Raw genomic sequence first — 27,921 nt, forward strand, 5'->3', positions numbered from 1 at the left:
CCTTTGGTTGACGAAGCGCTCTAAGATGCTGATTTTTTGTATTGTAACAAAACGGATGGTAGCAAAAACGAGTCAACTTGGCACAGACTACAAGCACACAGTGTGCACGTAATACAATAGTACCCTTGCTCCTCTTTTGGGCCGTCGTTCATAACCATCAACGACCACAAAGTGTCAGAACGAACAAAACAACTGTTTGGTTGTTCAGCTGTATGTGTCCTCGTAGAGAGCGTCTGTAACCGGCTGGAGGCCACGATCAAGCATGACCTTGTACTGTATTTTCTGCTGTGCCTCAATTCGCTCTTGCTCTTCGCGCTGCAACACGAGAATCTCCTCTACTGGTAATTGCCGCAGGGTGGTTTGTGCGTCTTTTTGCAAGTCCTGCTCAAAAAAACATCCAAGCAGATATCCCCCCCAAATACACGCACCAAAATGGTTAGTTCCACAACATGCGTCCACAAGCAACTCTCAGCCTTTGTGTCGAGTTGGCTTACAATCTCGCCGAGCAAGACGACGTTCTCGCCTCGAATGAGGAAGATGCCTCGTGGAATGTCTCCGTACGCATCACCGACATAGATGCGCTCGATTGTGTCTTGCAGCACCAAGTTTGCTAAAGCCCAAAGTTTTGACAGTGCCGATTGTGAGCTATTGGGTTCGACCTTGCATTTGCTCATAGACGTTTAGACGACTTTGGAACAAAGTGATGGGTTACCAAATTGATCGAACGAGCGCAGGAATCCAATGAGCTTGCGTCCGTCTCGCAGGACAACCATGAGCTTCTCTGTCATCAGAATACAACATGGGCAGAAGTGAGTCGGGGGTGGCGGCGGTGCGCGATGTATGGGTTGACGAGTGTGAAGCAACTTTGGCTGCAAGGTGCCCTTCCCCCTCCCTTTCCCCACGCCACACAGCCACACAGCCCAAACTCCAAGCCAGGAATGACCATTTCATTTGGCAATGCTTCAGTCATCGCTGGGTCGCTTTCGTAGGGCAATGGTCAACACAGCAGGCAGTCGTTCAAGCGAGATCTCCGCTTTTGGTCCGCGTTTCCCTTGTTCCCCATTCATTTCTGGCTGTGCTGCCGACTCATCGGAAGGACAGGTGAACGATGCATGCTCTGAAGATGCTGCTGGCGTTGGGGGGGGGGGGCTTGGGTTGGGGTGGGGAGGGTTGCGCAATGCAAAAAAACAATAAACGCACTGTCGAGCTCTTCCAGCAGCGAAGCACTGCCTGGGAAGTATTGGTGAGGCATGATGAAAGAAAACAGGGAATGAACATAACAAAACGGAAGGAGAGCAACGAAATCACGAAATATAGAAAAGAGCAGGGTTTGTGGTGCACTCATTGGAAAACTTTGCAACATTGACATGCAGTCGAGTTCAACCCTGAAGAATTGCAGTATTTTAACAAACAAGAGACATGGCATGCCCGTGATGTGATGCCACATGGAATGGGGAAAAAGCTGTCGCCGAGAGCTTCAGAGCGTCACAGTTGAGCTTGGCGCAATCGCTCGTTCTCGCGTTTGAGCCGATCAATCTCGCGAAGCAGTGACTCATTGACCGAGTTTGTTTGAATCAGCGTTTCAAGTTCGTTCTGGGGCAAGAAGAAAACGCACACACAGAGTCCAGGGGACGCGGGAAAGCAAAGGTGAGTGGACAAAACGTTCCGAAACAAAAGACAAAACGCTCTCGCGAGCCGACGACTCACTCGCTGAATCTGGAACTGACGAAGCAGCTCCAAATGCATGTTCTGGATTTCTCGATGCATCGTGAGACGAAGCCCATCCATTGCTTCTTCGACCGTCGAGCGAATGAGCTGTGCTTGAATCTCCATCGTCAACAGAGTTTCGATGGGTTGCTGTGACTGCGCAGCTGGCAGCGCTGCTACTGCAGGCAGCGTGAGTGGCACGGATGGTAGCCTTTCAGGGTTGCTGATCGACCGCTGTTGTGGTTGCGCAACAGCGCCGCCAGCCGGGATTCCAGCAGCTGTCGTGGCCTCGCGCGTCGGTTGCTGTGCTGCCTTTGTAACTGCGGCCGGAGCTAGCGTCGCTCCTCGTGCAAGGCCAGCGGCGCCGACCGGATCTGGCGTGGTGAAAGTCACGTTATTGCGCATGTCAGCGGGGGTGTGCTGAACGCGGCCCGTGTGCGCAAGATGGCTGGTATTAACGGTGCTCGAGGCAGACGGCGGAACTGAGCGCTGGAGGTGATGCAGGTCGCGAGTCGTCGGAAAATGTCGCGAGTCGGGAGCGGCGGACGCCAGCGGGGAGAAGACCGCTGATGGATGAGAGGCACTGCGAACGACGGGATCGACAGTGCCATGACTTTCTGGGCGCACCGAAGAAGATCGCGCGGTGCTTGGGACGGCTGATGTCACCCGCGACGCGGCCGAGCTGCTGGCCGCGGCCGCTGCTGGCGGAGCCAACGGAGAAAAGATGATGGACTGAGGGGCAGCGCTAGACGTCTGTGGCGCAACAGGCGAGTGAGCGGCCATTCGAGTGTCACCTTGAGGTCCTGTAAGAGTCAACAAATAAACAAAAAAACGAGCCTGGAGTTTAGAAGAAAGCGCCAAAGTGCGAGAATCAAGCAACAACAGAACGCGGCCATCCTGACCTCGCAATGGAGAGAAAACAGTGCTGGCGACCTCCCGAGAACCCCTTGGGTCGAGCGTAGACTTGAGGAGAGAGGACGATGTCTGTGTGGGTGCGGGCTTGGAGTTGGATGCAGGCTAAAGGAGCGAAGGAGGTTGTGAATATAAAAAAATCGTCGTTGTTTCAACCTTCCACGAACGCAGAACGGACATGTGCATTTTATACCTGCTGCGAACGAACGGTTGAAGATGACGACGACGCATCTTGGCTCGCCGCGCGCGCGAAGGCAACAGAGGTGACTGAGGCCGGTGCGTGCACAGAAACCAACGGAAGCAAGTTGCCTCGGTCGTCGGACGCGCGTCTCAAGTCGACAAGATGAACAGCGCCTGCCACAGTACAGGATGAAATGAGATGAAGGTTAGTGTCTGCAGTTGATGTGCTGCTCTCCTTAGTTTTGTTTTGTTTTTTTGCTTTTCGAGTCTTTCTCGCCCACATACCGGATTGTGTTCCAATGGCGACCAGCGGTTTGTCTGGGTGAAATGTGATGCCAGTAAGAGGCTCTTCCGCGTGTAATTGAAGCGTTGCACTAAACCAAGAAAGAAATGGTGCGAAACGTTGAGCAAAGCAAATCGAACGGAGCCTTTCGCGCCCAAAAACAAAGTGACATACCGCTTCTCGTTCACATTAAACAAGGACAATCGCTTATCCAAACCAACGGATGCTAGGATGTGCGCGGCGGTTGGCGAGAACGCAACACCAATGGCCGGGGCAATGTGCGAGGCGAAGCTCGCGCTCGTCGCATTCTGGATAACATCGAACAAAGTCACAGCTCCATCATCGCCCGCACATGCCAATAGCCCGCGCCTCGAGAGCGAGAAGTCGAGGGAACGCACAGCCTGAGCGAATGAAACAGGTGAATGGTTAGGAGGGATCATCCTCGCAGAAACAAACACAAGACACACGCGCAGCTCGCACCATGGGTCTGGTAAAGCTGGATGTCAGCTGAGAGGTGACGGCCGAGTGAACGAGAATGTCGCCGCTGGCCGAGGCGCTCGCAATAAGGCCATCGACAGGGGCAAACCGTACGGCCAGAATTGACGAGTTGTGGCCCTTGGTGAACGCAATGAGCAAAAGTTGCCAGAATGAGGTCCGATACCACTTTACACTCGGGGGGATGTGCCCTAGCTGAGCTGCTCTGGTCAATGAATCAATCCTACCTGCAGTTGTTTGCTGACACGCTGCGTTTTGACATCCCACAGTGTGACGACCCGCGAAGCACCTGCTTCCGCAATAAGTTTTGAATTCGGCGAGAAGTCCATGGTACTCAGTTTCTGTCCAGACGGCGTTGCATGGAGATGTCAGAGATGTGTGTCAGACGGAACGAGACGAAGTTGGCTGTTGGCGGGGAGTTTACCTGCGCCGTGCTCAGCGTGCCAAGATCGGCACTGGATGCCAACGATAGGTGGATGTCTCCAGACTCGGTGGCGACTGCGAGGACTTGACCTGTGTCGAGCAAGAATCGAGCAGATGAGTGAGATTGAATTTTGCGCGGGAAAACGCTCGACTCGAAAACGAAACAGTGAGAGAGGCAGTCGCGAAGACTCGGTCGGAACAAACGACAGACTGATGTGGTTGTCGTCGCTCCAGTCCCAAACGCAAAACAGAGATCAGAGGTGGGGACAGAGCCGAGATCGAGCGGAGACGGACAAAGGCGAGGGACGAAAGTGAGAAAGGGGGAAAACCACGGCACTCACTGGAGGGCGACCAGCGCACAGCCGCAACGGGTGTCTTTGTATTGATCGAGTGGGTCATGGTCGGCGGCGGGAGGGCTGCGGCGGCAGTGTCAGAGCCAGCAGGCGCAGGATGATCGCTCGCTGCGTTCGAGTACCAGACGGCGACGCTCGACGCTGCAGCAATCGCCAGCATTTGGAGCAGTCTACAAGCAGGAAACTCAAATCACAGAAGGTACAGGATCAAAAGTAAAATCAAAAACACGAGTGAACTGACTGACTGACTGTGAGTTGCAGAACTCGAAAGCAAAAATACTGTTTTCCCTTTGGATTTCTTCCAATCCACTCTGTTCTTTCCCCCCCCCCTTCTTACCTCGTTGAATGAAGCATGCTCTCATAGTTGTGATGATGATGATGATGTGAATGATGATGAGAAGGACAACCTCAGTCCTTGTTTTTTTCCATTTGGTTCAAAGTGCGTTCAATCTCTTTTCTCTGCAATCCAACCGATACCCCTCTCCCCACCTCTCCAGCCCGCTTCCTCCCCTCCCAAGCTGCATTCACACCATCCATCCCCTTTCCCCCTCTGCTCCGCTTTCCCGTCCCCTTTGCTGGAGTGTTCGGATCACCGCGACTCAATCGAGGTCATTCTCCTTCAGTTTCAGTGCAAGCGATCCCCCCTCTTTGTCGCGTTTCGTTCTTCTGCTCCCCCTTTTTTCGTTCATTGGCTGTCCTTCCTCCTTCACTCTTTCACTGCATCGCTCAACTCGTCGCTTTCAATGCATTCTCACTCTCGGTTCAGTTGTTGCAGTTTGGAAAAGGCAACTTTTTTTTATTTTATTTTTTTATTTTTTATTTTTTATCTAATTTTTTATCCGTGTGACTTCAATGGAAACTCATACAAAAAAATCGGCAAAAAAAATCAAAATAATAAAAAAAAAAACCCAGATCTCTTTTGAAATTGTGGCACAGAGAACGAATGGAATGGAAGGATGATGGATGATGAAGCGATTGCATGATGCATGAAGCGATGCAATGAGGACGACGGGAGAGCGAGTTGAGCGAGCGAGAGAGAGAGAGAGAGAGTGAGCGTGATCGGTTGAATCTTTCTACAAACTCAAACTCAACGACTCTCATTCAACCACCGACACTACTACTACGACTACAACTGTGCTCAAACATCGGACATGACTCATTTGCTCTGTTGCGTTTGCAGATCCATCCACATTTACAAAACAAAACCCGACAATGTCGCACCAATCTGGCATCACTGGTAAGTGGCCACTGCCAACCGCAAGCAAGCTGATGCTTGAACGCGAAAGACATAGTTGCGTGATCCTCATGTCCTGATCATTTTGATGAATCGGTTACATCCAGCGTCCCGCGAGCTCTCGGCGTACTTTTCCGAAATCCATCAGGCCGACAACGTCCGTGCCATCAAGGTCAACATCTCTGGCGGTGAGTGAGCTACTGGATTTGTCTTTAGCGTGGATGCTTTTGCTGTTTTGCTGTTTTGCTGTTTTGGCGTTGCTTTTCAGAAATCATCAGCGCTCATCGGTACTTGTTTTTGCTTGTCGTTTGTTTTGGGGGTTTCACTGGGCAAAGAATCCCTCGTCAAGGCAACCTCGCAACCCGTGCGCGGCACCTGGGAGAGCGATTATGACAGCTGCGTGACTCCTCTGCTCGACGAAAAGGCCCCCTCTTACATTCTGTACCGCTTGGACTCGTCGAACGCCCACGGTTATGAGTGGATTCTGATTTGCTACGTTCCCGACTTTGCCATGGTGCGATTTGCGTTTTTCTGCCTTTGATGCCGCTTCTTGGCAAACCATCTCAGTCGCACCTCCTTTTACTCACCTCGTCTTGTCGTCGTCGTCTGGGCAGGTCCGCGACAAGATGCTTTACGCATCCACCCGCGCCACCCTCAAGAAGGAGTTTGGCGATTACCGCGTTGTCGACGAAGTCTTTGGCACTGCTCCTGTGAGTCACGCGACGGAAGTCTACTTTTCAATGAGATGAACATTTTTTCCCTTGTTGTTTCGTTCTTTGTTGTTTGCTGACATTGAACTTTGTGACGCTAGAGCGACGTCAGCCGCGACGGTTTTGCCAAGCACGTTGAGGCCAACAACGCACCCCCGCCGCTCTCCCGAGAGGAGATTGAAAAGTCTGAAATCAAGGCTCGCGAGGTCGGTGTCGACATTGGCGCCAGCACCAAGCGCGCGCACATGGGTGCTGTTCACTTCCCCGTCTCTGACGCTGGTCTTGCCAAGCTCCGCGCCCTCCAGGACGGCTCTGTTTCCTACGTTCAGCTGGTACGTGAATTTTGGTTGTTGCGTTTGTCTTTGCCGACCCGCCGTCGGTCTGTCGTTGTCTGACTGTGTGCTTCACTTGCACCGTGTGTGTTTGGTTTTTTCCTTCAGTCCATTGATATTTCTCGCGAGACTATCGAGCTCGCCTCTGCCGAGAACATCCAAGCAAGCCAAATTGCCAGCCGCATCCCCGGCGACCAGCCTCGTTACCACTTCTTCCGCTTTACCCACCAGCACGAAGGCCAGCGTCTTGAGCCCATCGGTAAGCTTGGCTTTTGGCACTTTTTTGCGTTGTAGATGCGTCGATCCGTAAATACTCACGTTTGAATTCATTCACCTTGCAGTTTTCATCTATTCGTGCCCCGGCTACGCCTGCAAAATCAAGGAGCGCATGCTCTATTCTTCTGGCAAGAACCCGATTCTCAGCGTTGTCGAGGACGATCTTGGTATTACCGTTGACAAGAAGGTATTGTATGCTTCGCAAACGAGCGTGTTCATCATGTTTTCAGTCGTCACAGTACTCATTCAGTTTTGGAAACCATCACAGCTCGAAGTCTCCGATGCTGCAGAGGTCACTGAGCAATTCATCTTTGAAGAGTTCCACCCTAAGGCTGTGGAGGCCAAGAAGGCTTTCGCAAAACCCTCGGCACCCGGCAAGGGCGGTCGCCGACTTCTCCGCACCACCGAGGATGCCTAAAAGAATGCCGCAAAACGACGAAGAAAAAAAAAGCGCGCACTTCTTGTTTTGATTGCGTGTTGACTTTGACGTTTTGATACGTGCCTGTGAATTGAATTGAGCCATTTTTTTTTTAACAGTCCGAACAATTTCCGAAGAAGTTGCAGTTCGCCCTGTTTGGGCACTCGTGGTCCACTCCACTCCGTGCCTGCACGATGTACTGTGTAATTGTGTATTACTGTCGTTTGCAAGACCATACAAACTCCCATGACGCAAAGAAGGAACTTAGATCGGCGAATAGCCAGAAGCGCGGCGACGGAAGTACACGTAAGTGGCAACGCCAGCCATCGCAGCGCCGGCAAGGAGCGAGCCAATCGAAGCGCCGGCAACCGTACCGCTGGAATAGCCGCTGCTGCTGGACTGCTTGGGCACGGACTCGCTGCAAGTGAAGCCACCAAAGCCCTCAAGGCAAGAGTACGCGCAAGTGGCGCTGGTTTGCCTGGTGCCAGTGTACACTGCATGAGCTGGGGCATTGGTGCATTGCTGCATATTTGTGTGTGGGAGATGGAATCGAGGACAAACGAACAAGAGGTGTGAGAACAAACAAAAGCTTTGTGTCGCGTCTCACATGCTTCAAAAGTACTCACCTGGCAGGCAGTCTGAGTGCCGTCTTGCCAGAATCCGGCAGGGCAGGCGATGCACGCGTCTTGAACCTCGCCAAAGCCGGCGTTGCAGGAGGCAGCGGAGCAGGTGGTCGAGTACACGCCGTTCACGCACGTGTGGACGCCCGAGCCGGAAGCAAGGGTGCATGGCTTGGTCTGCCAGGCTGCGCAGGTGGCAAACTGCTTGGCAACGGCGCGGTAGATGGGTCCGACAAGCGGATCGCCGGCCACAAAGCCGCTGCTGCCGTACGGGAGCTGGAAGTCGACGGGGTCAAACACAAATTCGAGGGGGACGGCCTGGGAGGCGCTGTTGAACGGGTAGATTTCGCGAATCGCATAACGGAAGATGGTGTTGCCGGGAAGGGCCGCGGGAACAAGGCTGGGATCCGTGACGCCATACTTGGCGGCCATCGAGATGGCGAACGGCAAGTCCTCGACCTCGCCGCCTGAAGGAGGCAAGACGATTCAAAACGCAGAACAAAAGCGCCGTCGATGTCAGACAATGCCGGATGAGCATGCATTTTGGTTGGGGTGGGGTGGGGGCGTAGCGAGGGATTCTGATCTTTCACAGCTATCTCTTTATGTTTTTCCTTTCTTTTTTACCTGGGAACGAGGCAATGCCAGACTTGACACCTTGCAGACCACCGACGGTCAGAGTCTTGACCTTGCGAGCTTGTTGCATGTGGCTGGAAGATGGTAAATGGCGTGAGTTGAAACTGCAAAAGCAAAACAACAAAAACAGCAACACAACGAATCGTGCGTACCGAGAGAAGACGGCACAAGAGCTGCCGCACAGACTGTCCGAGAAGGCAATGATGTTATCTGCGGTCAGGCTCTTGAGAGGGTTGGCCGGGATCCACATGTCGTAGGCCGTCTGAATAAGCCAAGCTCTAAATGTAAGAATTTGTCAAGCACAAAACCCAAACACAACAACGGGGGCCTTTTATTTTACCTGGCAGCCTTCGTGGATGAGCGACGAGTAAGCCGAGTTGGCCACGCCACCGCGAGGGTACGTTTCGCCAGGGTTGAACCACGAGTCGTCCGAGAAGGGCAGGAATTCCACACCAACGCCGCCAGGAGCCGACCACGCGCAGGGAGTAAAGTATCCGACAACCTCGGGATCTGGAGAATTCGCATGTCGCATGTTGCAAAACAAAGCCACCCCAAATTGCACACACACCACAAGCATAGCATGGTGAGCAAAAAACAAGATCAAACAGGGGCGGAAACAAATTCTTGCACCACATTCCGGGTACAACGGTTACCAATACCGCATGGGATGGAGCCAGGGGCCGAAGTTTGCATCTGCTGGGCGCCGGCTTCGGCAAGGGCATTCCACAGAGGAGAGTGCTTCATGTCGTAGCGGCCAATGGTGGGTGTGACGTCCGGGAAGAGGAAGCGAAGCGCGCCATAGGCAAGGCAAATGTCGCCACCACCGTTCAGGCGAAGATCGATAATGAGGTTTTGCATGTTGGCGTCAGTCAAAGCGCGGACACCCGTCATGACGCTGGAGATGAACTGCGAGTTGTTGGCCGGGGCCCAGGTGGCAATCTTGAGCACGCCAGTCACGCCGTCGACCAGCTGCACTGTGACGCCGCTGGCAGCGTCCTGAACAAAGGTCTGAACGCCAGGTTCGTCGCCGACAGTGGCAGCAATCTTGGCCGTCGAAGCCGACTTGGGAAGCAGGGTGTGGAAGGACGAGAGCGGCGCAGAGTTCTCGGCAAGAGTCAGCTGCTCCTCCTGGATGATGGCCTGCGGCATGCGTGGCGAGGCGCGAGCTGCAAGGGCAGCGGAGGTTGCCGGAGGAATGTAGCGACCGAGGAAGGAAATCGTGTCGGTGAAGGTCTCGTTGGTGGCAGGGTTTTGGAGCACCCACAGCATGGTCGGGGCGGGAATGGCTTGGAGGTTTTGCTGACGGAAGGTGAACATGCCATAAAAGGTGCCGCCATAGCCATCAACAGCCAAGTTGAAGCGAGCGCCGACGTCCTTGCTGTAGCCAATCTTTTCCTTGGCGAAGGTGGAGACGGTTGTGAGAGCATCCTGCAACACCAAAACAAAAACGAAAAACGAAAAAAAAAAAAAAAAAAAAAACACGCACACATCAAAATCAGTTTGCCGTCGCATCATTTTTTGGTCTGTTTCCGTCAATCCTGAAGAGCGATGGTACCAACCTTGCCGTCAATGGAGATTGCGCGGAAGCCGTCAACATTCACACCGTTGAATGGAGCCGCGCCGTAGACGGCAGTGTAGTTGCCCATCCAGTCGGGTTGGACGTGGACTGTGATGCCCTGGTTGTTGGCATCATCGACCTCGGACGACAAGATGAATGGCAGAATGAAGACACTGTTTGTGTACGGCGATGGCTTGGCGTATCTGTGATGGACATGCAGAAATTTCAGAAAGTGATTTTTGTCAGTTTACAGTCATTCCACTGTGCACTGCGATCGCCATGATGTTGTGAATCCATGTTTTTGGTCTGCCCGTCTTTCGCTCGGAAGATTCTTTTTTTTTGCATCTGCTCAGAACCCACTCGGATTGTCTCAGATCACGGATGAATCGGAGATTTTTACAACCCAAAAACTCCCCCCGCTCCAAACTCGACCGGATGCTTCAGAGATGGCGCCATCTCAAGCGAACATCGACCCCTCCAAAGCAACAATCGATCTGTGCGGGACTAGATCGAGCGTTGGGGGATTGCCCCCTCCCCTCCCAACGGAGCGAGCGAGCCGAACAATACGACGCACCGCGTGTGAGCATCGTGGAGCTCGCCAAAGAGATCCGCAAGGTCTTGCTGGAAATCGGCGTCGACTGCGTATCCGCCGGCAGCGGCGGTCTGCTTGATGGTCTGGAGACGGGCAATGAGATCCGTGTTCATCGGGATGTTGACTGGGTCGGGCGACGCCTTGGACGTGTCCACAAAGACATACGACGGGACCATCTTGAGCAGCGAATCCAAAATGTTCGCGGCCTGGGTCGCGTCGAACGCCACCGAGCGCAGGCAGCCAGCGACCTGGGTGTGGTTGAAGTAAGGCCCGTTGGTTGCAATGGCGTCGCACTCGGGCGTGGCCGTTGCGACGGAGGGAGCCAGCGCGGCGAGCGACAGCAGCAGCAGGAGCGAGAATTGGCGCATTGAGAATAGAATTGAAAAAAAAAAAAAAGAAAAAAAAGATGGAATGATTTTGGGTTTTTTGTTTTAGAGATGTCTGAGAAACGAAGAAAATGCATGAATGCATGTACTGAAAAAGCGGGAAGCATCAACACCACCAAACAAAAAAAGCGAATCGCTCGAGCCACAAAACAACAACAACAACCAAAACCAAACGCTTCGAGATCTAGGCCAAATCGTCCGCAGAGCGCATGCGAAGCGAGCACCCAAACTTGGCGAGCGAGGATCGGACAGTGTCAATGTCCTTGTCACCACGACCGCTCAAGCACACGACAATGTTCTTGCCAGGACCCATCTCTTCAGCAAGCTTGATGGCACGGAAGATGGCGTGCGACGATTCCAGCGCTGGGATGATGCCTAATCACACAGGGAAAGAGTCAGTCAATACTTTGAACGCAAGCGCAGACACCATTTCCAACCGTATCAACTGACCTTCGAGCTGGGTCAACTTCTTGAAGCCCAGCAGCGCCTCTCGGTCGGTGACGGCCACGTACTCGGCGCGACCAGTGTCCTTCAACCAAGCGTGCTCAGGACCGACACCGGGATAGTCCAAACCCTGAAGGCAAAGAAAAACGCTCCGAGTGAGCCTTCTAGTAGGCAGGTTGGGCAAGAGTCGCATCTCCAATGCATACCGCGCTGATCGAGTGCGTCTCTTGGATTTGACCGGCAGCGTCCTGGAGCAGATACGTGCGAGTTCCGTGCAGAACGCCGGGCGTTCCGGCGACCAAAGTGGCAGAGTGGTGAGGGGTGTCGACACCTAAGATCAACAAGAACAAGTTGACAAGTATTTCAGTCATCCGATAACTTTTTGGCCGAGAACAAGCTTGCCTTCAAGTCACAACAAACAAGAAAAGCTTAAGAAGCGTGTACCTTCACCGCCAGCTTCGCAACCAACAAGTCGAACAGACGGGTCGTTGATGAAGGGGTAGAATGTACCAATGGCATTGCTGCCTCCGCCAACGCAGGCCACACAGGCGTCGGGCAAGCGGCCAGTGTACTTGAGCATCTGGAATTTGGGCGAATTGAATTGCGCGAAAAAATGAGCATGAGACCCTCGTGCGGACCCTGTGCGGCTTCACACACCGGAATCATACCTGCTCCTTAATCTCGCGACCAATGACGGACTGGAAATCGCGCACAATTGTTGGGAAGGGATGAGGGCCGATCGCCGAGCCAACCAGGTAATGCGTGTTGCGAATGTTGGTCACCCAGTCTCGCATTGCCTCGTTGATTGCGTCCTTCAGCGTGCGCGATCCGGCTGTGACGGCAACGACCTAAAGCACAAAACAGGCACGCACGCACGCACAAACGAAATGAGTTCGAGTCACCAGGCTCTGTTTCTCGCAATCAGAGTAACACGCTCCTTTTTTACCTTGGCACCAAGCATTTCCATGCGGAACACATTCAAGGACTGGCGCTTGACATCATCGGCGCCCATGTACACAACCAGCTCGAGACCGAGCTTGGCGCACACGGTGGCACTGGCAACACCGTGTTGTCCTGCGCCCGTCTCGGCAATGATTCGTGTCTTGCCAAGCCGTTTCGCAAGCAGAGCCTGGCCGATCGCGTTGTTGATCTTGTGCGAGCCAGTGTGGTTGAGGTCTTCGCGCTTGAGCCAGATCTTGGCAGCCTTGGTGGAGTCCACCAAGCGGTCGGTCGCGTGCAAGGAGCTGGGGCGGCCCACGTAGTCGCAAAAGGAGGCAATCTCGGCGAGGAAGGACGGATCGTCCTTGACCTTGTTGTACTCGCGCTCGAGCTCGTCCAGCGCGTGGACCAGCGTCTCGGGCACATAGCGACCGCCGAATGCGCCGAAAAAGTCGGGTGTGGATGGGGCGAGATGCTGAGTATGTTGCTGATGTTGTTGTTGTTGTTGCTGTTGCGCGCTGGCTTCGGTCGTTCGGCGATAGGCGAGCGCCACCGGGTGGCGTTGAGCGTCAGTGCGCAGGGTCACAGACTGTGCATACTGTTCGACACGCGAAGCGTGCGTTTCGCCGGCTGTAGGCGTTGCGAGGAGCAGCTTGATGATGGCCGAGCCAATGACCACGCCATCGGCAACGTGAGAGACCTTCTCAAACTGCTCTCGATTGCTAATGCCAAAGCCAACCGCCAGCGGAACGCTCGTGAGCTTGCGAATGCCCGCCACAAGCGCGGGGAGGTCGGCACTGACGTTATCGCGCGCGCCAGTGACGCCCGTGATGGACACAACATAGACGAACGAGTCGGCGTTGGCCACGAGCTTTGCAGTGCGCTCGACGGTCGTTGTGGGCGTGACAAGCGGGATCATGGACAGACCGTGCTGGCCGCACGCGCCGACAAACCCGGGCGATGCTTCCGGTGGCAAATCCACAAATGATAAATTCCGTTGATGCCCGCGTCGGGCAACCTCCGCCACGGCGCGCTCGACTTCCATGGACGTAGAAAGGATTAAAGCGCTCGACTCCATGGACGTAGAATGGATTAAAGTAGCCCATAAACACGAGCGGGACGGTGACACCGGCGGCACGGACGCCCTTGACGAGCTCGATGCACTTGGCAAGCGATCCGACGCCGTTCTCGAGGGCAACCTTGTTGGACGCTTGGATGACGGGTCCTTCTGCGATCGGGTCGCTGAATGGCACGCCAATCTCAATAATGTCTGCGCCACCGCGCTGCAGACCCAGCACGACGTCGTTGAACTCGGGGACGGTCGGGAATCCGCAAGTGACAAAGGCAACGAATGCCGGTCGACCTGCAGCAAGGCGACAACAACGGAGAGAGAGAAAGAGAATGACACAAAAGCAGAGTGTACATTGTGAAGTGAGTGATGAGAGTGGGAGTGAGTGAGCGAGTGAGTGAGTGAGAATGACTGAGTGGGTCTCGCCGCTGGCAATCCACCGCCACACATCCCAATCGCAGTGGTCGCTTTTTGCTGCGGATGGGCTGAAGTGCGACTCGTGTCTGTCTGTCTGTCTGTCTGCTGGATATCGGATGAAACAATGCAAGGCGGGTGGTGCGTGGCGGAGATTACAGTGACCCAATCACATCACGCGCGAAGGCGGGGCGATGAGGTCATTGCCACCGAACCGACCACACTACAACGCGCGCAGTGACATTGCTCAAGTCATCGTGGATGAGAGTGGATTTGTTGAAGGCAGGCCAATGTTGGGCGTCGTTGTTGCACCAGAGAAAAAAACAAACTCGCCTTGAGATTTGCAGTGCGCAAACACCTCGCGGAGTTGTGCAGACATGTTCGCTATGGAAAAAAAAAAAAAAAAAAAAAGAGTGAAGTGGATTTGGAAGAACAAAATGGACGACATCGCTCGGTCGGTTAGACGAGCGATTGACAGTGTCAAAGCGCCTCGAACTCAGTCGCTGAGCGCAATCCATTTTAACATCCCTTTCCTTTTCGATTCTCATAAACTCGATGATCCAATCAAAACGGCACTGGATTGACCAAAACTATTCACATTCAAGCGTGCTACACATATCCGCTCAAGGACACAGCCGACACAACAGAGAAACAAAGAAACGAGAGGCGACACGAACAAACACAAAACACAAGCCTCAGAAACAAATTACTTGCTGGCGAAATGCGACGCAACCTTCGCCTGCAGCGCCTCGCAGGTCTTCTTGGCATCGCCAAAGAGCATGGACGTGTTGGGCTTGTAGAAGACAGGGTTGGGGATGTCGGCATAGCCGCCGGCGAGCGAGCGCTTCATGACAATGACTTGGCGCGCCTTCCAGACCTCAATCACGGGCATGCCGGCAATGAGCGAGTTGGGATCCTCTTGCGCGGCAGAGTTGATGGTGTCGTTGGCACCAATCACAAGGCAGAGGTCGGTTTCGGGCATTTCCGGGTTGAGCTCGTCCATCTCAAAGACGTGCTCGTAGCCAACGCGGGCCTCGGCCAGAAGTACATTCAGCTGACCAGGCATGCGTCCAGCAACCGGGTGGATGCTGAAGCGCACCTTGATGCCGTTCTTCAGGAGCATGTTGGTCATCTCGGCGATGGCGTACTGCGCCTTGGCAACAGCCATGCCGTAGCCGGGCACAATGACCACCGACTTGCTCTGGGTGATAATCTCAACTGCCTCGTCCACGTTGACCTCGGTGTGCGTGCCAGTCACCTTCTGTGCGCTGGCAGCGGCGCCAGCGTTCGACTGCGTGCCAAAGCCGCCAAAAATGACATTGGGGAGCGAGCGGTTCATGGCCACGCACATAATGTAGCTTAGAATGGCACCGCTCGAGCCAACGAGCGCTCCGACAATCGTCAGCAGGTCATTTCCGAGGAGGAAGCCCTCCGCGCACAGGGCCCAGCCAGAGTACGAGTTGAGCACTGTGATGACGATGGGCATGTCGGCACCACCGATGGCCAGCGTCAGGTGCGCGCCGAGGGCAAACGAAGCAGTCGTGGCGAGTCCCAGCACGGCGAGCGAGGGGTTTTGGATGAATTCGTACATGCCGTAGGACGTGGCGGCGGCCATGGCGAGGTTGATGGCGTTGCGACCGGGAAGGAGAAGGGGCGCGGATGCAAGCAAGCCTTGCAGCTTGCCAAACGCAGCCAACGAGCCAGTAAACGTGATGCCACCAATCACGGTCGCCAAATAGATGGACGAGCTGCTGATGGCGGAAAGCTCGTGAGCCGAGGACGCAGCTGCTGCAGCTGCCGCGCCGTGCGCCGCGCCAATCGCACCCTGACTCGTGTGCAGGTATGAAGCAACCGACACGAGCACTGCAGCCAGACCAGAGAAGCTGTGGAAGGCGGCAACCAACTGCGGAAGCTCGGTAATGGCAACTTTACGCGCAATGGCGACACCAATCAGACCGCCAGCACCGGCGGTCGCGGCCATTTGCACAAGCGCCTCGGTCGACGGCGAGAGAGCGCCGACAAACGAAGCCGTGCCGATGGCCACACCGACCTGACCCAGGACGATGCCGGTGCGCGCAGACTCTTGCGAAGAAAGGGCAGAGAGTGCGGCAATGCAGCACAGAGCCGATGCCAGGTAGCCCATCGCGGGGACGTTGACATAGCCAAACGACGAGGCGCCGAGGAACAGGGCGGGGAAGGCGATGGCCGGAGCAGCGTACAGGTAGTTGTGTGAAGGCGGGTCATCTTGGCGACGGAACATGTCCAGCATGCGCTGGGTGATTAAAAATCCGCCAAACACATTGATTGACGAGATGAACACGGCGCCGGCGGCCAAGCCAGCTGCAGCACCATCCGGCGCATAACCGCTACTCATCAAGTGCAAACCACCCAGACCCACAATGCCCGACACGGCATTGGTGATGGACATGAGCGGCGAATGAAGGGCGGGCGTGACGCCCCAGATGGCCTTGTAGCCAACAATGCCAGCCAAGGAAAAGGTGGTGACCACCGGCAACAGCGATGCCGGAGCCGTGGCACCAAGTGCCAGCAGAGTGGTGATGCCCGTCGAGGTGAGGGCGACGTCTTTAGCAGTGTCGGCAAATGTCGCAGGACCGGACGAGGCCGCGCTATGGCCGTGGCCACCTGTGGCGGGTTTCTTTGACGCCGCAGGCTTGGCAGCTGGAGCAGCAGTCGCAGCAGCAGCATTTGCGGAGGCAGCTGGAGCACCTGCGGCAGAGGCTGCGGCGGCCGGCTTTGCCGTCACGGCCAGCGGCGGCGGCGGCCACAAAAGCTCACCTTCGCGCAAGACAATCGCGCCGCGCACGACTTCGTCGGCAAGGTCAATCCTAAACTTTTTGTCCTTGGTGCCCATCGACAGCAAGAACTTGACCACATTGTTCGAGTACAGCGTGGACGAGACGGTGGGCAGGCGGGAGGGCAAGTCCGTGTAGCCAACGTGCGTCACGCCGTGGTGCACATACAGCTCCCCAGGGCGCGTTGTCTCAATGTTACCGCCGGCCTCGGCAGCAAGGTCAATCACAACAGAGCCCGCCTTCATGTTCTCAATCATGGCCTTGGTGATGAGGCGCGGCGCGGGCTTGCCTGGGATGAGCGCGGTTGTGATGACAATGTCCACCTCCTTGAGCTGCTTGGTGAACAAGGCAATCTCGGCGTCGTGGAATTCCTTTGACATTTCCTTGCCGTAGCCGCCAGTGCCCTCGCCATTCTCCTTGACGCTGATTTCCAGAAACTCGGCGCCGAGGGACTCGACCTGCTCGCGCACGGCGGGACGCGTGTCAAACGCACGAACAATGGCACCCATGTTGCGAGCAGTGACGGCAGCCTGCAAGCCAGCCACGCCAGCGCCAATGATCAGGACCTTTGCGGGCGGCACGCGACCCGCAGCTGTCATTTGACCGGCAAAGTAGCGCGGGAAGTGCTCGGCGGCCATAATCACCGCCTTGTAGCCGGAAATGTTGGCCATCGAGCTGAGGGCGTCAAACACCTGCGAGCGACTCAAGCGAGGGATGCAGTCCATGGCAAACACGTTCGCCTTGCGCTTGGCCAGCGTGTCCAGCAGCGCCTTGTTCTTGGCGGGGTACAGGAACGAAATGACCGTGGCGCCGGCACGCACCAGCTCCGACTCGTGCTTGCCCAGCGTCGGGTTGAGCTCTGGCGCGCGAACCTTGAGCACAATGTCGGCGGCAAAGGCCTCGGCGGGCGTGCTGACAATCTGAGCGCCGGCAGCCACATACTCGGCATCCGAAAACTTGGCGCCAAGACCCGCCCCGCTTTCGACCACGACCTTGAATCCCTCCTTGACCAACGCGCGCGTGTTGTCGGGGGTCAGCGCAACGCGTCGCTCGCTTCCGCCGTTGAAGATTTCACGCGGCGCGCCCACCGTGAGGCTGCTGAATGGGACGCCCGCCGTGTCCTGTAAGTACAGGCGGTGAGTTGAGTTCAAAGTGTTTTGTGGTTGTTGGTGAGATTTTTGTTTTTGTTTCCCCTGTTAAAATCATCATCCACAGTTGAGTGTGGCACATAGCGATGATTGCAGCAGCGATGGCTGTAAATCAACAAAGCCGAAAACGGACGTAAAGGGCCGCTGCAGGTTGTTTGTTCTGTTCTTTCACTGTTGTCTGCCCGTCGCTTGCTCCCCCCCCCCTTTCGCCCTTTTCTGATCGCTTGACACTGGCAGACAGACATTCATTGCATCAGTGATCACAGGTTGTTTTTGAAAACAAACATTTTTTTAATGTTTTTTCCAATTCAAATGTCCTTTTTTGGATGCGTTGTTTTGTTGTTGTTTCGACGACGGCGTTGTTTTTCGGGCTCAGAACGCCGACCGATGGCCTCGGATGTGCTCATGCGCAACCCAACCGCTTCACCAGCGACTCTGATCAAGATCACCAACCAAAAAGCAACTCCGAAACCGAAAACAAAAAAATCCAGATTTTAGATGTTTGGATTTTTTAAAAAAATGGCTGGCGAACAATTTGGAAATTTGGAAGCTCGTCATCGAAAAAAGCTTGATGAAAAATCGCACCAACGACACCGCTGCGCAGACGCGACATCGAGGGAGATGGTGATGGAGGAAACGTACAGATGCAGGCGCAGCGGAGGAGGAAGGCGGCGGCGGAGTGGCCTGGGCAATAGCGGCAGCGCTCGCCGACATGAATCGGCGCGCTGCGAACAATCCGAGCTGGTCATGGACGCGATGACGAGTGCGCATCGGCTGCCTCTGCGTGGTCGTAGTGTGCAGCAGTGACTGGAGCGGAGACGACGCGAGCGACAGCGACCTCGATGGCGCAGATCGGTGCGCAGCGGCCGAACCAGCCGAAATTGCAGCAACCACTGCGACACGTCCAACCGGACTGGCGTAAAATCGCGCAGCAGCAACAATCGTCCCAGCCCGCAACATTGAACAGAATAATTCAAAACAAGAAAAAAAAAAAGGAGACTGGATTGCCAGTTTCGACCCAACAAAAATCTCAGATTGTCAAACTCAAATCAATCCAAATCAATCCAGTTTTCCTTTTTTTTTTTTTTTTTCCATTCTGTTGCAATGCAAAGTGCCTTGTTGATGCTGGTTGCAGGCCTCGCACTGGCGAGCGGCGTGCGCGGGGACGACGCACCAGGCACCACTGCACACTTGGCCGAGATTTTTGTTGGCCGCTGCTTTGACAAGTCCACGGTGGCGGACTGCAATGCGTGGTGGGCAGCCTTCAACCAGGTCGTTGCGGACGTCGATCCGCTCAGCGTCACCGCCGCCAGCTTCGACCCGTACTTTGCCATTGCGAACTTTTCCACGCCCGTCGACAAGGCCATGTTCTGGTCTGGTGAGGCTCCCCCCCGCCCTTTGCTTCTTGTGGTCGATGTGGTGTGAGTGATCGTTGTGAACAATTTGGGGGTCAAATTGGGGTCGACACCACATGTGCAATGATCACCGCCTTCGCCCCCATTTCACTCCAATCGCTCTTCTGACATGTCCTCCTCGTTGGTTGTCTGCTATGGTGTGCCTGCTTCCAATATAGGCTCGCAGTACTACGTGCACCAGCTCTCGGACGCTGGCCTCCGCTACTTTACGATGGAGGACACGGTCGGCGGGTTTGTCCAAAACGGGCTGCATTGGTGCGGCAGTTCGTCGGGGTACAATTACACGAGCTGCCCTCCAGGATTCCGCAACACAACGACAGACACTTGGTATGGGGCCGAGCTGGCCTTCTGGCAACACGCGTCGACGACGTTTGCTCGCCAAGCGACCGGTCGCGTCTCGGTGCTCCTGGGCTCTCCGTACGGCGGCTCGGCCTACCGCAACTCGTCCTTCTTTGCCCTGTACGAGCTGCCCAACATGAACACGTCGCTCGTTACTGCCATCGATGTGTACGTGATTACCAACGGCACAGAGCGATGCGGGAGCGGCTCGCTCGTTGCGTTGGTGCAGGACATCAAGCACCACCTGGGCCTCACGCCGTCCTGCTATGACAACCCGGACATGGTTCGCTTCATTCTGTGCGAGAATAACGGCGCTCCTTCGGCGCAGTGCCAGTTTGCCAACGAGTTCTCGGAATCGAGCGATCTCCCCGCCGACAAAGCCGTCCCGCTTGCGCTGGGCTGCCTTCTCGGTGGCGCCATTCTCGTTATTGCAGTCCAGCAGATTCTCTTGCTGCGCAAAAAGCAGGCCAGTAGTCAACCGATGCGTCAGCCATTGATGGGCTACGGAGCATGATTGTTTTTTTTTTTTTTTTGTTTGTTTGTTTGTTTGTTTTTTTTTTTTTTTTGTTTGTTTGTTTGTTTGTTTTTTTTTTTTGTTTGTTTGTTTGTTTGTTTGTTTTTTTTTTTTTTTGTTTGTTTGTTTGTTTGTTTGTTTGTTTTGTTTTTTCAAAAAGTCAGCACAGCACAGGGTTTTGTCGGAAAAGTTGCTGTGATGGTTCAATGTGCAGTGTTTCCAATGCACTGCTTTTTTGTTTTTTGATAGATATTTGTTCTCGTTTTTTGACGGGACTGTTTCATGGGGGATTGAATGCACTGTTTTGCAATTGCCTTACAAACAACAAACAAGTTCGGTTCGTTTTGAATGGCAAAACTTCCACATCTCTACCAACTGCTTTGCTCATCAACCTTGAGAACAACGCGTCCGGTAGCTCCGCGATTGGCAAGCATGCGGTGAGCATCGGCTGCCTCGCCGAGGGGCAGAACAGCAGAAATGTTGGGGCGGATGTTGTGCTTGACCATGAAAGCCATGACATCTTGGAGTTCGGTGGCGGTACAGCTGGCAAAAAGCAGAGAGAGACAAAGGAGGAGACAAAAAGTCAGCAAGGGAGGTGGGAATGGAGAAGGGACGAGGTGCGCAGACAAATCAACTTACCTGTCACTGCCGATAATCTCAATCGAGTTGATGATGAGATAGCCGAGCTTCAAGTTGATGGCACCAACCGTGACGTTGCCAATCAAAATGAGGCGCCCTCCTGTGTGAAGCGACCGCAGCGACGAGTTGAAAGTAGGCTCGCCGACCGCTTCAAAGGCCAGTGTAGGCTGTGGGCACAGGTTGAAGTGAGCATGGGGAAAAGGCAAGGGGGAAGGGGGGAATTTCGAAATGGCAACGCCTGCATTACTTTGAATTCGTCTGGGATTTTGAAGGTGCTGTTCTTGGCCACCACAACGTGGTCGGCGCCAAGTCCTTTCAAGTAATCGACCTTGGCGTCACTCGACGTCACCGCCGTCACCGTGCAGCCCTATTTTTTGTTTTTTTCAGGTTGCAGTGATTGAGTCGCGTGGTGGCGATGTCAGCGGGCACAAACACACATCGTGCACGACGAAACGAATCGTACCATTGCTTTGGCAAGCACCACCATGGCCGAGCCAACGCCTCCAGTTGCGCCAGTCACGACAATCTTCTCACCGGCCTTCAGACGGCCACGCGTAACGGCAGCGCGCCATGCCACCGCAAAAGTGCACATGACTTTAGTCCAAGCATCAGAGCAGTGGTGAGCAGCAGACAACATACACACATTGAGACACGCGGAAACAGACAGGCCAGATCTATTACTGGCGGAGGCCTGGATGGAGGTGAACTGGGCTGGAACCTTGGTGAACGTGCGCGCGCTGGCAGTGATGAACGGGGCATAGCCGCCGTTGGCAGTCAGGCCGAGGAAGGAAGCCCTGGCTTGCTCGCACGAGGTTGTGTGGTTGGCAAGGCATGCAGGGCATTGGCCGCACGATCCCCAGTGCAACGACACGACGCGATCGCCGACAGACAGGTCCTTGACGTTGGTGCCGACCTGGGCGACCGTTCCTGCAATTTCGTGACTTCAGAAGCAGGCTCGACTCAAGTGAGGAGCTTCCCCCCTCCCCCATTTTTCAATCCATCAAACGATGGCAGCGGTTTTTGGAACGGATGTACGCTTACCCAGGAACGATTGGCGTCATGATGAAAGGAAATGCGCCCTTCCGGTCGAGCAGATCGCGATAGCACACGGCGCATGCTGCAATTTTCACTAACACCTGGTGTTGAGATTCAACAGATTCGATCAGGATGATGGTGAATAAACACGCTGAGATTGTGAGAATCTGAGATTGAAATTTTGTGAATCCGACAAGTTCCGTGTTGCTTTTTGCTGGAGGCGACAAATGACTCGAGCAAAGGCGCCACACTGCTACTTGCCTCGTTGGTTGCTGGAGCTGCGACGGGAATGTTGGTCATCTTCAAGTTCTCTTCGGGACCGGTGGCGGTGAGAACGATCGCATTCATGCTCGCTGGGATTGGTCCCGCCGAGCACGACGACGCGTGTGTGCCGTGCGACGCGGCGGGCACGGTCGAGACAAGTCCAGCTGCGATCGCAGCCAAGCGACGGGACGACGCGGACGCCACGGACAAGCTCGATCCCTTGAGCGCGAGGCGGAACATGGTTGGAGATTGAAGACTGAGAAAAGAAACAAAAAGACTGAGACAAACCGAACTCAGAAATCCAACATTCAGAAGATGCTCGAGCTGCAACCTCGTAGTTCTAAGTCTAACAGATGCGATTCTGCGGGGTAGATGTACGCTGGAGAATCGGAAAACGCGAACAAACTCAGAGTTCCGAGCATTTCACTCTCAACCCTCACCGACCACCAGCCTCGAAAAGGACAACGTTGACATGCAACAGCTCATCACTGCATCGGCTCGGGTGTGTGCATGTCATTGGGGGGGGGGGTCGGAGAAAACTCAGTCCTTGTAATCCTGAATGCAATGACGCTCAGATTCGGAGCGAGATTGGCGCCAATTTTACTCGTTCTGAGCATTCTGAGCGGCGGCTGTTCTTGGACTTGCCTCGCTGCAGACCAACCAAATCATCATCGCCATCATCATGCCGCTGATGCTGACGCTCGACTGCCGTTGCGCATCGAGTGGGAAGGACCGATCGAAACGAGCTCGTTCGTGCAGCGCATGAACGTCGAGGTCGTCTCGCGACTGATTGCCCGCGGCCATCGCGTCTCGATTCACCCGCGCGAGCCTGTCGACGGGATCCGGGAGACCTCCTCGGACGCCTTCTCCGAGCGCACGGCACGGGGCAGCAGTCAGACCGGCGCTTGGGACGCGGCGCTGAGTGGCCGTGGCGCGTCGCTGTACCACTCGCCGTACACCACCGTCGCCGAGATGGCAGACCACGCAACAACGCCAGGAAGTCAAGATCATCATCACCACCACCACCATGGAGCCCACCATCGTCGGGCTCCATCGGAGGATGCGCTGGCAGAGCAAGACGCGACGCTCCTGCCCAATGGTGAGGACAGCAATCAAGGCGACTCACCACTTCGAGGCGCATTTTCAGCCCGCAAGTGCGAAGCGCTGCGCCAGTACTACTATGCGCCGTTGTTGCGAGATGGCCATGATCATGGCGCCAGCACTGGCTCGCCGTCAGATGCTGATGATGCATGGACGCCAGTGCTGCACGTCACAGCCGATGCCACTGGTCTGCCCGACTTTTTCCACCCGCCACTGCCGCTGGCTGCCAACTACTCGGCCGCGACCGACCTCGTGAACGAGACGCCGTATTGGATTTCAGTGTTGCAGTGGGACTTTGGGCAGCTTCCCAAGGTGTGGCCGAGCGCATTCGCTTCCTCCATGGACGAGATTTGGGTGCCTTCGAACGCTGTTGCCGAGGCCTTTGAGCGCGGTGGTGTCTCCAAAGACCTTGTGCAGGTTGTGCGCATGGCTGGCACGGATTTGTGTGCGCTTACGGCTCTCTCGACCGGTGTGCCATGCGTCCAAGGGGCGCCGCCGCGCACCATGCCCAATTTCTTTGCCAAGCTGCTTGCCGACATTCGCAGTCCACGTGTCAAGGCCGACCCAGAGCCAGCGGCCAGGATGGTGCACAGGACGCGCACTCAGCTGCGCCAAGAGCGCCAGCAGGCGTCTCGATTCATGTCCGACCAGACCGTCCACCCGCTCGCCAAAGTCAAACCGTTCCCAATCAACAATGGCAAAGCCAATGCGTTTCGGTTCCTGTGGCTCGGCGATCCGAGGTGGGTCAAGTCGTTTGATTTGGTGATTGACGTCTTCCGCCACACCTTCCGCAATCACGACAATGTCACGCTGGTCATTGCGGGCTACGGCGACGCCGGCCTCAAGCACCACCACTCGGACACCAACCACATTGTTGAGAAAATGTACGAGAGCATCCGTGCTGATCGGCACACTCCTGAAATCCGCTATTTGCCCAGGGGGGTAGTCCCAGTCACAATGCTTTCGTCCGTCTTTGCTTCCGTCGATGCCGTGCTTCTCCCCTATCGGATGGACGGCTCAGGCTGGGAGGTGACTGCCGCCATGGAGCACGGATTACCCATCATTGTGACGGCAGTTGGCGCAGCGCGCGATCTCTGCTCGTCCACACGTTGTGTCCAAGTGCCAGCCCCGCAAGACGGTAGCTTCCGTGAATTTGGGCGGAAGGTCTGCATCGACCAAACCTTCCTGTATGCCACCGCCGACTCGCACCGCCACGCCACGCGAGACGCTGCAGACATCCACAGCGACGATTCGGGCCACCGCGAAGAGACTGAAACCGAAACGCATCGCCACTTTGATCTCATGGGCTATCCCGTTGTCGGCGTGCCCGACCGTGCTGCGTTGCAAATAGCCATGAAAAGCATGTACGAGGAGTGGCTGCAAAAGCAATCCGACGAACAAGGTTCATCTTCTTCATCTGACTCTTCTTCCTCTGATTCGGAGCTGGTGCTGAACGCCCTCGAGTTTGCCTACAGCGAGCTATCATGGGAGCGCATTGTCGATCGCATTGAATCGCGCCTCTACACAGTTGCAGAAAAGGAGGCGACGCTTCGCCGTGGCCTCTCTTTGCAAGAATGGCACGCCCGAATGCACCAACGCATTTTGTCACGTCTTGGCACTGCAGGCAAGTTTGCGCTGGCTATTGGAGAGCCAGACGCGGCCTCTCTTTATCTTCGTCGCGCTGTTGCAGAAGCGCTGCCCCTTGCCAAGGCGGAACTCGCCGTGCTCAACGCCAAGGCGTTGCGGCTGGCATCCCGAGCCGCGGACGCCGTTGCGCACCTGCGTGATCAATTCCCGCTGCTGAGTCGACTGTTTGCGCCATCGAGCACCCAGAGTGACGCGAGCGCTTCGAGCACTGCAGAGCAAGAAGCCGAACCGCTTTCAGAGACCACCTCCGCAGACGTCGCTCTCCTGGTCGAGTACGCAGCCTCGCTGCGCACCTCCGGTGATGTCGATGTCGCCGAAAAGCTTTTGAAGCGGGCGCTTGCGCTCGAAAAGTGCCCAGTCGAGGCCTTTGTGGAGCTGGCCAAGCTGTACCGCGAGCAGCGCAACGACTTTGGCAAAGCCACCAAGACCATCAGTGATGGGCTTTTGTGTGCACAGCGTGACCTGCGTCTGCTCGAGCTCTTTGGGCACATCTCTTCAGAGCTTGGTTATACCAAAGGCGTGGACGCAGCCGCGCAAATGATCCGTGCGGTGGACGATCAGCACGCGCTTGTGCTCGAAAACCAACGCTCCAAAGCACAGCAAGCCTCTGACGAGGCTGCCACAAGGCAAGCATGGGCCGAGTATGAGCGTCGCATTGAAGAGTTTCGGAATACGTGGAAGTGACGCAAAAGAAGTGGCGTTTGGTTTTGGTTGTGTTTGTTTGTTTTCCCTGTTCGGTTTTTGTATCTGCTGTGTATTTTGTGTAGATCTAGTTCTGGTTTATTGATTTGCCCTGATTCTGCATCGTGGCCTTTGAAGGGCGATTGATGCTTTTGATCATTGAGCGGCTGTGGCTTGGGGGGGGGGCTATCGCGCGCTTGCGCTTGCTCGCATAGCAGTGGTCGCCCTTCGGGCTGTAGTAACAACTCCCAAATCAACAGTGCTACCTATTCGATAATATATTCTTATCCGAGGCAGCACTGTTTCTAACAACTCCCAGACTTGCCCCATACTCCCCCTTCAGTGCCTTCAGTGCCTTTTATATCGGTGCCACCCACCCACAGGCGGGCGCTTTTATATTCACGTTTTGGCGCAAGTGGAATTGGAAATTTTGAAACCGCCTTAAGAAATACGAATAATGTATTAAATGTATCTTGCTATTTACCAATGACCGCCAAGATGAACAAATCCCACACGCACCTCGACCTCGCTGATAGCGAAAAGAGAGACATTATTATCAAGTCAATCGACCTGACTGCCCCAATGCTCATCATCAAATTACCAATGGGCTCTGGAAAAACCATTTGCCTTGCGGAAACACTCAAACCGCTTTGAAAAGCGGCACAATGCAGCATCATCAGGAACGTCTTGGAAGAACAATGATACAATCATTCACTCATTATGGGTTGACACTGGATTGCCAAAGCTGAGAAAGATGACAGCGCAGTTTTTAGTTTCTTCTTCTTTTGTTTTTCTTGTTTTATCCCGCAATCTCGGCTGCGGCTGCAGCTGGAGCTGTTTTAGCAGCCCTGGCTCAGCAACAGCCAACTTTTCGGCGTGTGTTCGGTTTCATAGGCGGCGCGGTCGCCCACGCGGTCTCCACCATATTCATCATTTTGGTTGTGGCGGCTTTTGTTGCTCGGCACGTGCTGGACGATAAGAACACGATCGCCAAGACCCACTCGCCCGAAGTCGTTCAAGCTCGCATGCTCGCACGCTTCGAGGCCGGCTCCGTCATCCCGCCCGTCAGACAGTCCCACATCGATCGTCCAGAGGCCGTTGCTATGCTTCAAGGGGTGCTGCGCCCCGCGCTGTTGAAGGACTACACGGTCTTCATTGGCGAAGTAGGCTGCGGCAAGACCACCGCCGTCCTCGACGCCATCCGAGCCAACAGCACTGGCATTGTCTACCACATCGTCCAAAGCGAGCTAATCGTTGATGTGCCGAAACGACTGGCGGGGTCTCTCGCGTTCGCGTTCAACCGGTTCACCTTCACGGCAGGCTACTTCAAAGACCGTGGTGTGGAGATGGAGCAAGTCACATCGGCAGAAGAGCCGTTCAAGAGCTGGGCGATACTCGAGCTCGGTCTTCGGGACGTCGCCGCACAGTTCAAGGCCAAGCATGGTCACGTTGCCACGCTCGTCATCGACGCCGTGGACCTCATCGCCAAGAAGGGTTCAGCACTGTTGCATGCGATTCAAAAATTTGCCAAGGCGGCTGCTGACGAGCAGCTGCTCAATGTTGTTCTCGTCACCTGCGATGTTTCGAATCTGCCTGAGCTCAAGGCATCGTCAGCAATGACCCGTGCTCGCGTTGTTGAAGTGGGTGATCTCACCGACCAACAAGCTGTCACATATCTGGTGCGTCGTGACATCCACGAGGATTTGGCCAAGCGTGCGGTCGCTGAAATTGCTGGTGGGCGTCTCATTCTGCTCAACAATCTAGCAGACGACCTTCTGTTCAAGACTGTGGACGAGATCTTTGAAGAGTTTCGCGTGGATACGGCAGACTCTCTCCTGCGCCTGATTGGCCGTTCTGAAATGAGCAACGCAACATCTTCTGTGCACCAGACACTCTGTGATCTCACTCGTGGAGCTCTGGGGCATAGCCTCGTGCACGAGATGCTAGGCGTCGATCTGACCAAGCAACTCCTCGCCACCAAGATCAACATTCTTGCCTACCATCCCAACAAGACCTACACCCTTCACTCGCGCCACGTTCAGCGCTCTGTGTCTACCCTGCTGAACTGCACGAGACCGTAGGGCCGTCCCTTGTTTCTGGCTTCTTGAGCCATCTTCAAGCGTTCACCCTCTGCCAACCTCGCCTTCGTGTGTTGCAATGCGTTCTCAGCATCTGTATTGTATCTTGAAGACGTCGCTCTGAGAATAAAACCCCAATTGTTAAGTTTTTTCGGCCTTTCTTCGATCCTCGTTGAGGCGGACGACTTGGCTTTTGCAGTCAGAATTCTTTAAACCTTTCCAGCAGGAGGGATATTTCCCGCTTGGATATTGGGGGACAACCCTTGTGA

General features: G+C 55.0%; 9 protein-coding genes across 9 annotated transcripts; 3 read left to right on the forward strand and 6 right to left on the reverse strand.

The window, feature by feature from the left end:
* Window positions 1-21: 21 nt before the first annotated feature.
* Window positions 22-1,265, reverse strand: CAOG_04119 (LSM1 protein). Its single transcript, XM_004347894.2, has 4 exons — window positions 1,201-1,265; window positions 713-781; window positions 495-610; window positions 22-381 (listed from the first exon to the last, which is right to left on the reverse strand). The coding sequence occupies exons 1-4, from the start codon at window positions 1,250-1,252 to the stop codon at window positions 205-207; spliced, it is 414 nt and encodes a 137-aa protein (XP_004347944.1). The 5' UTR covers window positions 1,253-1,265; the 3' UTR covers window positions 22-204.
* Window positions 1,266-1,385: 120 nt separating this feature from the next.
* On the reverse strand, window positions 1,386-4,582 carry CAOG_04120 (hypothetical protein). Its single transcript, XM_004347895.2, has 10 exons — window positions 4,342-4,582; window positions 4,002-4,090; window positions 3,805-3,918; window positions 3,563-3,697; window positions 3,257-3,483; window positions 3,085-3,173; window positions 2,813-2,973; window positions 2,610-2,724; window positions 1,708-2,510; window positions 1,386-1,593 (listed from the first exon to the last, which is right to left on the reverse strand). Exons 1-10 carry the CDS (start codon window positions 4,511-4,513, stop codon window positions 1,486-1,488), a joined length of 2,013 nt encoding a protein of 670 aa, XP_004347945.1. The 5' UTR covers window positions 4,514-4,582; the 3' UTR covers window positions 1,386-1,485.
* Window positions 4,583-4,775: 193 nt separating this feature from the next.
* On the forward strand, window positions 4,776-7,460 carry CAOG_04121 (twinfilin-1). The gene is made up of 9 exons (XM_004347896.2): window positions 4,776-4,792; window positions 5,534-5,590; window positions 5,695-5,775; window positions 5,923-6,101; window positions 6,202-6,297; window positions 6,399-6,629; window positions 6,738-6,888; window positions 6,971-7,092; window positions 7,174-7,460. Exons 2-9 carry the CDS (start codon window positions 5,566-5,568, stop codon window positions 7,321-7,323), a joined length of 1,035 nt encoding a protein of 344 aa, XP_004347946.1. The 5' UTR covers window positions 4,776-4,792; window positions 5,534-5,565; the 3' UTR covers window positions 7,324-7,460.
* Window positions 7,461-7,518: 58 nt separating this feature from the next.
* CAOG_04122 (hypothetical protein) lies at window positions 7,519-11,122 on the reverse strand. Its single transcript, XM_004347897.2, has 8 exons — window positions 10,709-11,122; window positions 10,136-10,337; window positions 9,230-10,004; window positions 8,917-9,086; window positions 8,729-8,838; window positions 8,568-8,650; window positions 7,950-8,410; window positions 7,519-7,845 (listed from the first exon to the last, which is right to left on the reverse strand). Exons 1-8 carry the CDS (start codon window positions 11,092-11,094, stop codon window positions 7,588-7,590), a joined length of 2,445 nt encoding a protein of 814 aa, XP_004347947.1. The 5' UTR covers window positions 11,095-11,122; the 3' UTR covers window positions 7,519-7,587.
* A 46-nt stretch (window positions 11,123-11,168) lies between these two features.
* On the reverse strand, window positions 11,169-14,365 carry CAOG_04123 (tryptophan synthase subunit beta). The gene is made up of 7 exons (XM_004347898.2): window positions 14,312-14,365; window positions 12,503-13,858; window positions 12,225-12,404; window positions 12,001-12,136; window positions 11,763-11,887; window positions 11,563-11,686; window positions 11,169-11,487 (listed from the first exon to the last, which is right to left on the reverse strand). Exons 2-7 carry the CDS (start codon window positions 13,538-13,540, stop codon window positions 11,297-11,299), a joined length of 1,794 nt encoding a protein of 597 aa, XP_004347948.2. The 5' UTR covers window positions 13,541-13,858; window positions 14,312-14,365; the 3' UTR covers window positions 11,169-11,296.
* Window positions 14,366-14,537: 172 nt separating this feature from the next.
* On the reverse strand, window positions 14,538-18,924 carry CAOG_04124 (NAD(P) transhydrogenase). Its single transcript, XM_004347899.2, has 2 exons — window positions 18,582-18,924; window positions 14,538-17,912 (listed from the first exon to the last, which is right to left on the reverse strand). The coding sequence occupies exons 1-2, from the start codon at window positions 18,897-18,899 to the stop codon at window positions 14,685-14,687; spliced, it is 3,546 nt and encodes a 1,181-aa protein (XP_004347949.2). The 5' UTR covers window positions 18,900-18,924; the 3' UTR covers window positions 14,538-14,684.
* Window positions 18,925-19,039: 115 nt separating this feature from the next.
* CAOG_04125 (ADP-ribosyl cyclase) lies at window positions 19,040-20,207 on the forward strand (the record flags this gene model as incomplete). The annotated part of the gene is made up of 2 exons (XM_004347900.2): window positions 19,040-19,317; window positions 19,513-20,207. The coding sequence occupies exons 1-2, from the start codon at window positions 19,044-19,046 to the stop codon at window positions 20,205-20,207; spliced, it is 969 nt and encodes a 322-aa protein (XP_004347950.1). The 5' UTR covers window positions 19,040-19,043.
* A 270-nt stretch (window positions 20,208-20,477) lies between these two features.
* Window positions 20,478-22,410, reverse strand: CAOG_04126 (hypothetical protein). Its single transcript, XM_004347901.2, has 7 exons — window positions 22,143-22,410; window positions 21,888-21,982; window positions 21,528-21,787; window positions 21,310-21,440; window positions 21,094-21,213; window positions 20,847-21,013; window positions 20,478-20,750 (listed from the first exon to the last, which is right to left on the reverse strand). The coding sequence occupies exons 1-7, from the start codon at window positions 22,383-22,385 to the stop codon at window positions 20,576-20,578; spliced, it is 1,191 nt and encodes a 396-aa protein (XP_004347951.2). The 5' UTR covers window positions 22,386-22,410; the 3' UTR covers window positions 20,478-20,575.
* A 299-nt stretch (window positions 22,411-22,709) lies between these two features.
* CAOG_04127 (hypothetical protein) lies at window positions 22,710-27,655 on the forward strand (the record flags this gene model as incomplete). The annotated part of the gene is made up of 2 exons (XM_004347902.2): window positions 22,710-25,573; window positions 26,644-27,655. The coding sequence occupies 2 exons, from the start codon at window positions 22,710-22,712 to the stop codon at window positions 27,653-27,655; spliced, it is 3,876 nt and encodes a 1,291-aa protein (XP_004347952.2).
* Between the last annotated feature and the right edge of the window lie 266 nt (window positions 27,656-27,921).

The sequence above is a fragment of the Capsaspora owczarzaki genome, assembly GCF_000151315.2.
Source record: "Capsaspora owczarzaki ATCC 30864 unplaced genomic scaffold supercont2.6, whole genome shotgun sequence".
Classification (NCBI taxonomy): domain Eukaryota; class Filasterea; order Ministeriida; family Capsasporidae; genus Capsaspora; species Capsaspora owczarzaki.

What these genes read in the sequence shown, in the direction of transcription:
- CAOG_04119 (XM_004347894.2), bottom strand. Translation starts at nt 1,252, where the DNA reads ATGCCTCACCAATACTTCCCAGGCAGTGCTTCGCTGCTGGAAGAGCTC. An exon ending in GCTGCTGGAAGAGCTCGACA is followed by an intron (nt 782 to 1,200) that starts GTGCGTTTATTG and finishes TTCTGATGACAG; the next exon opens with AGAAGCTCATGGTTGTCCTG. An exon ending in TCGTCTTGCTCGGCGAGATT is followed by an intron (nt 382 to 494) that starts GTAAGCCAACTC and finishes TTTTTTGAGCAG; the next exon opens with GACTTGCAAAAAGACGCACA.
- CAOG_04120 (XM_004347895.2), bottom strand. Translation starts at nt 4,513, where the DNA reads ATGCTGGCGATTGCTGCAGCGTCGAGCGTCGCCGTCTGGTACTCGAAC. An exon ending in GTGTCAGCAAACAACTGCAG is followed by an intron (nt 3,698 to 3,804) that starts GTAGGATTGATT and finishes GCGTTCACCAAG; the next exon opens with GGCCACAACTCGTCAATTCT. An exon ending in TGTTTTCTCTCCATTGCGAG is followed by an intron (nt 2,511 to 2,609) that starts GTCAGGATGGCC and finishes TGACTCTTACAG; the next exon opens with GACCTCAAGGTGACACTCGA.
- CAOG_04121 (XM_004347896.2), top strand. Translation starts at nt 5,566, where the DNA reads ATGTCGCACCAATCTGGCATCACTG. An exon ending in CCAGCGTCTTGAGCCCATCG is followed by an intron (nt 6,889 to 6,970) that starts GTAAGCTTGGCT and finishes TTCACCTTGCAG; the next exon opens with TTTTCATCTATTCGTGCCCC. An exon ending in GTATTACCGTTGACAAGAAG is followed by an intron (nt 7,093 to 7,173) that starts GTATTGTATGCT and finishes AAACCATCACAG; the next exon opens with CTCGAAGTCTCCGATGCTGC.
- CAOG_04122 (XM_004347897.2), bottom strand. Translation starts at nt 11,094, where the DNA reads ATGCGCCAATTCTCGCTCCTGCTGCTGCTGTCGCTCGCCGCGCTGGCT. An exon ending in TGGCATTGCCTCGTTCCCAG is followed by an intron (nt 8,411 to 8,567) that starts GTAAAAAAGAAA and finishes TGCCTCCTTCAG; the next exon opens with GCGGCGAGGTCGAGGACTTG. An exon ending in GCACTCAGACTGCCTGCCAG is followed by an intron (nt 7,846 to 7,949) that starts GTGAGTACTTTT and finishes ACAAATATGCAG; the next exon opens with CAATGCACCAATGCCCCAGC.
- CAOG_04123 (XM_004347898.2), bottom strand. Translation starts at nt 13,540, where the DNA reads ATGGAAGTCGAGCGCGCCGTGGCGGAGGTTGCCCGACGCGGGCATCAA. An exon ending in TTGCGAAGCTGGCGGTGAAG is followed by an intron (nt 11,888 to 12,000) that starts GTACACGCTTCT and finishes TGTTGATCTTAG; the next exon opens with GTGTCGACACCCCTCACCAC. An exon ending in GAAGTTGACCCAGCTCGAAG is followed by an intron (nt 11,488 to 11,562) that starts GTCAGTTGATAC and finishes CTGTGTGATTAG; the next exon opens with GCATCATCCCAGCGCTGGAA.
- CAOG_04124 (XM_004347899.2), bottom strand. Translation starts at nt 18,899, where the DNA reads ATGTTGCGGGCTGGGACGATTGTTGCTGCTGCGCGATTTTACGCCAGT. An exon ending in CCTCCGCTGCGCCTGCATCT is followed by an intron (nt 17,913 to 18,581) that starts GTACGTTTCCTC and finishes CTGTACTTACAG; the next exon opens with GACACGGCGGGCGTCCCATT.
- CAOG_04126 (XM_004347901.2), bottom strand. Translation starts at nt 22,385, where the DNA reads ATGTTCCGCCTCGCGCTCAAGGGATCGAGCTTGTCCGTGGCGTCCGCG. An exon ending in CAGCTCCAGCAACCAACGAG is followed by an intron (nt 21,983 to 22,142) that starts GCAAGTAGCAGT and finishes TCTCAACACCAG; the next exon opens with GTGTTAGTGAAAATTGCAGC. An exon ending in AAATCCCAGACGAATTCAAA is followed by an intron (nt 21,014 to 21,093) that starts GTAATGCAGGCG and finishes CTGTGCCCACAG; the next exon opens with CCTACACTGGCCTTTGAAGC.